This window comes from Pollicipes pollicipes, unplaced genomic scaffold, assembly GCF_011947565.3.
Source record: "Pollicipes pollicipes isolate AB1234 unplaced genomic scaffold, Ppol_2.1 Scaffold_4002;HRSCAF=4701_pilon_pilon_pilon, whole genome shotgun sequence".
Classification (NCBI taxonomy): Eukaryota; Metazoa; Arthropoda; class Thecostraca; order Pollicipedomorpha; family Pollicipedidae; genus Pollicipes; species Pollicipes pollicipes.
Genome location: NW_023596420.1, coordinates 11,021,607 through 11,030,757, shown reverse-complemented (window position 1 = coordinate 11,030,757; position 9,151 = coordinate 11,021,607). Strand labels below are relative to the sequence as shown.

At 55.0% G+C, this 9,151-nt stretch overlaps 1 protein-coding gene across 1 annotated transcript; it reads right to left on the bottom strand.

The window, feature by feature from the left end:
* Positions 1 to 1,250: 1,250 nt before the first annotated feature.
* Positions 1,251 to 2,229, bottom strand: LOC119093884 (uncharacterized). Its single transcript, XM_037216898.1, has one exon. The coding sequence runs from the start codon at positions 2,194 to 2,196 to the stop codon at positions 1,702 to 1,704; it is 495 nt and encodes a 164-aa protein (XP_037072793.1). The 5' UTR covers positions 2,197 to 2,229; the 3' UTR covers positions 1,251 to 1,701.
* Positions 2,230 to 9,151: the final 6,922 nt, after the last annotated feature.

Genomic DNA, 9,151 nt, shown 5'->3' with positions numbered 1-9,151 from the left:
GTTCTCGATTGGAAACGGGTCACTGCCGTTACTCCCCGAAACGCGCTCTCAACCAGGATTTCCCTCGCAGCGTCCCCCGCCAAGCCCGGGGAGCAGACCAACACTTTCACCTGGTGTAGGTTGTCCGCTGAGGTGACCCGCACCTCTCGGGCCCTTAATATGGTCATGTCAAGTGGGCTCTAGTTTGACCTACGTCCGTGGTCTTCAGGAGGGCGCCGCTCCTCACTGCCGTGGCCTGAGCTACACAGATCGTGAATTTCGTCCCGGATCTTGTAGGGGATGACGTTCCTGGAGTACTCAGTGGGACAACAGAGTCCTACCAGGGGGGACGCCGCCCCCGTCGGAATCCAACTACATTCCGCTGTCGCAGAAGATGCGTTGTCCTTGGCCAGCACCGATGACTCCGCCCACTCCGTTGTTGCCCTGGGTTACGAAGTAACGCGCGCGACGGAACGCAACGGGCGAGTGTCGGTGTACAAAAACACTTGGGTAGAAAAGGAAAAGCACGCGGAACTTACATCTAAGGGAACTATCACGCAACATAAGCAGAGGTGTCAGAGCTCTGAAAAGAGCTCCAACACCACATGCTCCACAAGCGGAGGCAACAGGAAAAAAATGAGGGAGCGAGTACCGCACGCCCGTACGTAATCAGATCGCGGTCGAGATGAGATTGGTCTAGATCGCGGCCACGCCATTATTTACGCATTTGAGCTGCTTTGTCCCATTTCTGGAGTTACCAAATACATCTTGTCGCATGTTGCACATTTCGCCCCCCCCCCCCCCCCGTTTGGTTTCTTTTGGGGTACTTGAGAACCTAGTAGCCTTGCTTGTGAACGCGAGCGGTCCACCGACGTGCGAGAAGTGCATATTTTTGCTGCGGTCCTGGCTTGACCAACTTTTGATCTTGCGAGTATAACAGAGGCTGATTTTCAAAAGCTCCTTTCACCCACTCGCCTCGCGAAACTAATCCGCTACCCTGGTGCTGAAAGGGGTGACAATGAGTACTGACCATGGTCTTCTTTGCGTACGTGCATTACTCAACTACGACCATGGATGATCCACTGCGAAGTACTGATCACATCGGGTACCTGCGCGTGTATCCAGAGCCGAGGCTTTCCAAAAATGTGGAGGACGCAGACATTTTTCGTGTTTTGTTTGTTGTCATGGACGTAACGTGCATTACCGTGAGATGTTGCAAGTGCAGCCGGGCCCCCAATAACAAAATCGCAAAGCGCGGATAAAAGTAACGATGTCCCGTGCTCATATATTTCCGGTCCATCGGTTACAGCAACGAGAATGGAAAGGCGCAGACACTTCTGACCGCGACGATCACCGTGATCAACGGCTTTCGAAGTATGAGCACGAACAGAGGCTACACGGCAGCACTTATATGTAAGCCAGATCCGCGCTTGTGCGCCACTTCTGTGAAAACTTCCACATACCGCGTACATTACAACCCTACAGGTGGTGCCAGTCCCAAGCGAAAAACACCCACTCCGGCCCTGCAGCTTGGAACATCATAAAAACCTTCCAAAGATGACTTATTGATCACCAAACATTTTTACGCGTCTGCAGCGCACTCAACTTTGTACAACTGTCGGACTACAAACGTTACACACACAGCCCGAGCTGAACAGCACGCGACCGCTCGGGGCGACACCTTGCGTCCGCTGCAGCCGGCGACCAGCGGAGCGTGGCGCGCTAAGAACGGTCCGGATCATCACCAACAAGCAGCATGCGCTGCAGCTCATCACAGAACGACTGCGGCACGTCCTCGCCGGTGTACGACCTGCAGTTGGGCACGATAGACTTGAGGAAACGCTCCTTGAGTGACTGCCAGGTGCGGCCCGGCCCCAGCGCGCGCTCCGCCTCCTGCCAGATGGCCCGGCCAAGCACCCCACGCACACGCAGCGGCACCTCCATGAAGAAGCGCAGGATGGCCACGTCCTCCTCGCGCTCGTACGGCCGACGGCGGCCGCGGCGCAGCAGCGGCGCCGGCACGCGCAGCCAGCTGCGCTGCAGCTCTGTCAGCGAACCGTACTCGTTCAGGCGGGGCTCCATCACCGCCAGATAGTGTTGCTTGAGCGACTGCCACGTGCGACCGGGCACGCAGCGCTCGGCCTCGATCTGGCGCCAGAGGCTTCGGCCAGTCAGCCGCGCGCGGCCCTCCTCCTCCAGCAGGCGCCGCAGCAGCATGCTCTCCTCCTGCCGCGTATAGAGACGCGCCGCCCAGCCGGAGCGGACGCCGACGGTGGAGGCGGCCGGGCTGGGCGAGCGTCGAACAGCCGCGCCGCGCCGGCGTCGCAACCGTCGCCGCCGCGCGCCGCTCGGCGAGCCACCGCCGGAAGAGCTGCCGCCGCTCGTCGGCGACTCGACGCGCTCCGCGACGCACCGCCTCTTTGAGCCCGCGCGGGGGTCGCCGAGGCTCGTGGAGGGCTGCTTCGGCTCCGGCGCACGGTTCATACCTGGTTCGGCGCACAGTTCTTTCTCCTTCCGCGGCGAGCGGCGGCGTGTCGGATGCCCACGCGCGCCCCTGTCGCATAGCGGCGATCGCGCGCCGAGCGACGAGTCGGCCGCAGAACTAGAGGTCACGTGGTTGGATTCGAATGTCACCGCGGTCCCGGCACTGCCGGCGCGCGCAGACCGGCGCGGCGAGCCGCCGGCGCCACCTCTGGCGGTGACGCCGGCGGAGTCTGCTCTGGCTGCGGTGGCCCGCGCCTCCTCATCCAAGCCTCCCGAGCGACGATTTGGGATGCGGCGCGGCTGAGACGTGTCCGGCCGGGCGGCGGGCGGCGCCGCGGCAGAGCCACACACCAAAGTCCGCTCCGGCTCAAAGCTAGGCGATAGCGAGTCCAGGCGGCGCGCGGCCGGTGCGTCCGCCCGCACCGGCTCCCCTTCCGCCCCGTCCCAGTCCGTGCCTGACGAGTCCGTGTCGCGAGAGGCCGCGTCGCCGCTCGGCAGCTGGCGCACCTCCGTGTCGTCGCTGTCACCCAGCGCCGAACGCCCCTCAGAGACGTGCGACACATTCAACTCCAGCTCGCCCGGAGTCTGTGCGGTGCGCGTGGCACTCGCGCCGGGCGCGCCGCCGAGGCCGTTCATCGCGGTTCCCCCGGCGAAGTCCGCCGCGTCTCCGCCGTCCGAAGACCAGCTGTCGCCGGCCGCGGCCGCCTGGTTGGCGCGGCGATCGGCTTCGGCCGCCATCTGGCGCCGCTCGTCCTCCGTGAGCGTCAGCCCGGCGCCGACCGCGCGAGACACGGCCACCAGCGCCGGCAGCGGCAAGGCGCCCCTGAACTCGGCCAGACACGGCACCACGCGCTTCACGAACCGCGTCCACAGCGAGAGCGGCGGGTGGTCGGCCAACGCGGCCGGCAGTCGCGACGCCATCAGCTGCCAGTAGCGCGGCGCCGTCGGCGGCGAGCCGCCCGTGCTGGGCCAGGCCGCCACCAACCGCAGCATGGCCACGTCCTGCTGGCCGGTGAAGCGCGAGCGGCCCTTCCACACGGAGCCGGTGCCACCCACCACCGTCAGCTCGTCCGCTAGCTGCTCGTCTTCGTCAGAGACGATGGGCGCGAAGCGCGCGGCCAGCTGCAGCTCGGACCACGCGCGCTCGCCGAGCAGCACGGCCGACGCCTCCGGCGGGCGCGCGTATAGCGACTCGGTCTGCGTACGGAATTGACTCAGGTCCAGCAGGCGACCGGCCGACGCGCACTTATCGACGAACCTGCCAGCAGGAGTGGGTCAGACAGTCAGGCGCTGGGTTCACAGACCGGCTGCCACGCTCGGATGAGTCGGACACTTAGCGGCAGCAGTCACGTTTTCAGAGGCACCATGGGCGCAATGGCGCGAGTATGCATTGACGCAATGTGATATTAAGACAGCCGTTATCTCCGGAAAAGAGTAATTACCTAGCGGAGCACATGTCAGCAATAGGTGGCCAATGCAAACAGTGGCTTCCACAAACCAATTTTGTACTGGGCGCATATCCGCTTCGGGAGAAACGCACGAAGTTGGTTTCATAGAAATGGTGACGATTCGTTGTAAAGACGTCAATCAAAGCAACACTTACCAGGTCACAAAGTCAGCCTTGCATAAGACGGCTGTACCACTAAGACACGCACCCGACAAACCCACAACAGCGCGCCACCTATCGGATGGCCGGCGCAGCTCAGCTTGGCGTGCTCACCGCGTGCTGAACGTGTCGCGGCGGTGCGAGGTGGGCGGCCGTCGCTCGGAGCCGGACGCCGCGTCGGTCAGCACCACCGCGTGTGGGTGCCGGGCCGGGTTGTCCACCAGTACGCCACCATGCCGCGTGACCAGCTGAGTGACGCGGAAACGCTCGGCGCCGAACACGCGCTCGAGGTGGAACTCGGCTGGCCTGCCATCCAGCCGCCGGAACAGCAGCGCCGCGGCGCCGGGCGGACCAGTCATCATGCCGCCTGCCGCCGGACACAGGGGCGTCAGGGGGGGTGGCGGGGAGCCTCTGCAAGCTTCGCGGGTTTGTAATGACTGATGACTAGTTTTGTACATATGTTCCATGTACACAATATTGAATAACCATTTTTCCTTTAGAGCTTTCCATATGCACAATGTTTTGATATGCAATCTAGCCAAGTAAATCATGTGATCATGTGCAAACCTGACTGTAGCATCTGGGAAAAGAGAACATCATAGCATGGACAAATTAGAAACAGTACACCAAATTGTTTGCATTTGGAAATTGCTTGCACTGCATTTAGCTTGAAATACCCATGCATCACATTGGCATCTCACCTAAACACAACCAAATATGTATGACAACCACACTAGCATGTCCTCAGGCACCTATAGGTGCTCTGTGCTTAGTACTCTTTGAAACATTTTTCCACACCTCATACCCAGGACCCACATGTGTTACATCAGGGTACCAATTGTTGTGTGTGCACAATATACTTATGCTGAGTGTGTCATGCCACTTGACAGTTGCATTCACACAAAGGACATACTTTCTTCTCTAATCTGCTATCTGATAATACTGAGCTTTTTGCTTTGTTTTGGAAACATAAGTCCAAATGATTTTGGCTGCAAGTTAAAATACCTAGAGAGTAATTCTGAGTAGATCGTCAATGATGAAGACATCTAACAACTGCATGGCAGCAGAAATTAATTCAAGAGGGTATGTGGTCATTTCCTCAGTTCCTGACAGTCCCTGTCTGTACTCTTAACTCAGGTCAGGTCAAATAACACAGAATTTACTATTTCTTTATGGAAAAATGTTCACCATGTTTTTACCTGAACTTCCTCTAACAAAACCAAAATTCTTTCACATACTGGCTCTCTATCAGCCAACTTTGTCAAACCATGCAACAACTCAGAAAAAGAGCAACAAAGTCCCAAAAACAAACACACATAACACACTCAGATTCCAAAATAAGAGTGTTCAGATGTGTGATGCATACACAATGAAATTATTGCTCTGGTGTCATACTGCTTTACCTGATACATACAAGCATCATAACATGTATTTTTCAGCCCAGTAACTATGTGACCATGTAACCATTCAATTTGTGCATACTTCAGCCTGTAGTTTGCTGATAGGCCTATACAATTACTGTCCTTAATACAAGTATGCTCTATGGTTATTTACCACTTATCAGACCCAAAAAATGAGAATAACCAGCACTGCTAAGGCCTGACGCATCACAACAGTTCATACATGGGACACAACATACTTTAAGCAGTGGAGTGAATATGGGAATAGCAGTTGCAATATTGGTTGTGACAATGGTTAACAGCTGTGTACATAGCTGTTTTGATTCTACTGGCATAAAGTGGCCGAAAGGATGTAAACATTTTTCAAGGCAAACACATGTGTTCCGTTGCCGACCCAACCGACGCTCGCAGTTTCAACATCGCAAACCCCTCCCACTTGACGATGACAGTTTCATTGTTACCATATTTCGCCTACACCCTACCACATCGGTATGCGCAGGTCCACCTAGCTTAAGGCCTGGTTTTTGGGACTAAGGCCATGGGTCCTGCCCGCATACACTTAGTCTAGTGCTCTGACGCGTACCGCCGGCGGGGTTTCGAACCAGAGCGCCGCATTTTGCGGCAAAATACGGTGCAGTCGACCATTGGACGGAAAACAATCATAATGGCTACAAAGTTCACATAATGTCATGAGAGACAGATATATCCGACCAACAAAGAGCCACACGGGCCTGTCTAGGTTGGCCTACCTCAGGTTCCGTAAACATCCTCAAAACCATGGCTACTAGAGACTAATTACCTGACGTAGACTGTTAAAATCTAATCACCTTACCTCACCTTATGGTGATAGGGAATTATAAAAAGCCACTAGGCCTGTAGGTCCCTGTTTCGTCAAGCTCCCGGCCCGGTAACCAGTCTCAAATTATGGAAAGATTCCGTGTGGGACGTCGCACATTATGCCAGCTCAGTGCATATCAAGCCTAGACTTGAACTGTTCAACTGAGGTCGACGACACGACTGGGTGTGGAAGAGCGTTCCAAACCTTGACAACCCGTGTGCTGAATGAGTTACGACGGACGAGAGTCCTAGCTCGAGGTTTTCTGAGCTTCCATTGGTGTCCTCCCGTCACCTCCAAGTTGTGCCTTGTCAGGAACTCCTCTTCCGACAGCGACATACCTTCATGAAGCAGCTGGTACACTGTTACCATGTCTCCCTTACGACGACGATAGTACAGCGAGGGCAACAGGAGTCTGAGCCTTTCAGGGTATGGCTGGCGCCTCACGCCATAGATAAGCCGGGTAGTTCGTCGCTGAACCCGTTCCAGCCGTCTCTGGTCCAGTTTGCCGAATGGGTCCCAGATGGCGTTTCCATACTCTAAGTACGGACGTACTAAGATCTTAAAGAGCAATGGCAACGTGCGAGCATCGATGTTGACAAAAAACCGCCTCACGACCGCCAGCATCTGGTTAACCATGGAGATGGCTTCCGCCGTCTGCACGTGGAACTGGAGCCGGTAATCCACGAAGATCCCAAGGTCCTTCTCGGTGGACTCGGCCGCGATTTCAGCGCCGTACAACAAGTATGTCAGCCTCGCGTTGCAGTTCCCGATGTGCATTATTTTGCACTTTGCTGCACTAAAGGGGAACAGCCACCCCTTTGACCACTTGGCCAGGGCGTCGAGGTCACCCTGCAGAGGTGAGTTAGTCAGGGGCCTCGGGACACGACAGTAGACCTTGGTGTCATCCGCAAAAATCTTGACCACACTCCGCACTTATTCTGGCAGATCGTTCACGAAAATATGAACAGCGTTGGTCCAAGTGCTGATCCTTGCGGGATGCCGCTGACGAAGTCGGTCCAGTCCGACTTCGAGCCCTGGACCCGCACTCTATGCATCCGGTGGGTAAGAAAAACCCTGATCTAGCGTAACAAATTACCTCTCACACCGTAAGCATGAAGCTTGGAGAGCAGACGGTTATCAGGCACGGAATCAAAGGCTTTGCTGAAGTCCAGGCACGCCACGTCCACCGACCCTCCATCCTCTAGCGCGGCGCTCCAATCCTCCATGACCTCTAACAGCTGGGTAATACAGGACCGCTTAGGGAGAAACCCATGCTGGGCTGCATGAAGAAGTGATTAAGTAGGGCATCACAGACGAGAGTTTCGAGTATCTTGGGGGAATGGCATTAAGGCTCACTGGGCGGTAGCTCGCTGGGGATTGTCGGTTACCCTTCTTGAAGATCGGGACAACCTCGCCAAGCTTCCACTCCAGGGGAGCCTTCCGGATGCCAAAGATTTTCGGAAAAGCATGTTGAGGGGTGCTGCCGGGACATCTGCGCACTCGCGAAGAAGCCTTGGATGGACATCGTCTGGCCCAGGGGCGCTCGAGGTCTTCAGAGCAGCCAATTTATTTGCCACTGCCTGGTTAAAGATGTCCATGCCATCCAGAAACGGTCCAGTAAAGTTGCACAGCAACACAGGCATGGCACTAGTCCCTTCGTCTGTGAAAACGATGGCGAAGAATTTACAGAGGACATTGGCATTCCCTTTGTTACTGCTGGTCAACACTCCATCATCACCAAGAAGGTCTTCTACCCTGCATCCTGTGCGTAGTCTTGACTTGGCGTACCTCCAAAAGGCCTTGGGGTTTCTCTTGAGGTCTGCTACCAATTTCATCTCATACTCTTTCCAAAAGTTTCTGGTAAACTTCCGAAGGTCATTGCGACAACACACAAACCTGGCATGGTCCAGAACATCCTGAATCCACGTGTACATTCGCCATAATCTTTCCTTAGTCTTCTTTAGCTGCATGGCTCTTGGGTTCATGTACAAGTTCTTGTTAGGTTTAGTCCTTCTCCTGACGGAGCAAACCTCAGTAGCTCTGGCGATTCTTTCCTTGAAGAACTGGTAAGCATCGTCGAGGCTGAGGCTCTCCATCAGGGACCAGTCCATTGACCTGAGGATGCCAGCCAGATGCTCGTAATTTGTGTGTGTCATCTGGCCGGGACGAGGAGTTTGTAGCCCAGAGTAGCAGACCAAAGTGTACTTGATTACCACATGGTCAATGTTACCTAGCCCAGGCAGGTATTTGATTTGGCTCACCATGCCCTCCTCATTTGTGAAAATAAGGTCCAGAGCACTGGAACCTTCACCAACTCGGTAGCGTATTGGCTGCTGGACATGCTGGAGCAATAAACATGCGAATGCACATGTATACATATTTCAGCCAGAAATTTCAAAAGGCATATAGTAACTCATGCAGCATCTAATCAACTTGAATTCATTATGAAAAGACAGTTTTGTTAGCAGTTGCAGCAGCATTAGCATTAAGTCGACATCTGGAGCTATTGTCAGTGTTTTAGGTGCTCGGAAACCTCCACTCCCTTTAGAACAAAAAAATAAATTCCCTTAAATTAGGTCCAGTTAATAATATTTGAGCTTAGTGTTTGTATTTCTGTGTAAGGTAATGTTTTTAATACTCCATATTGAATATTTGATGAGCCAAAGATCACTTTGAAACCTGCACAAAAATAGTGGTAATATACTTTTGTTCTGAGCACGGGGTGACAGCTTTCCGCGCGAAATCCACACAAAACGGGTGCAATAGATGCGCGGAAGACGTCGTGGCGCAGTCGTCCGTCTGTGGTTGCGTTGTGCATAGGATTGGGATGTTGTGTGTGAGGGG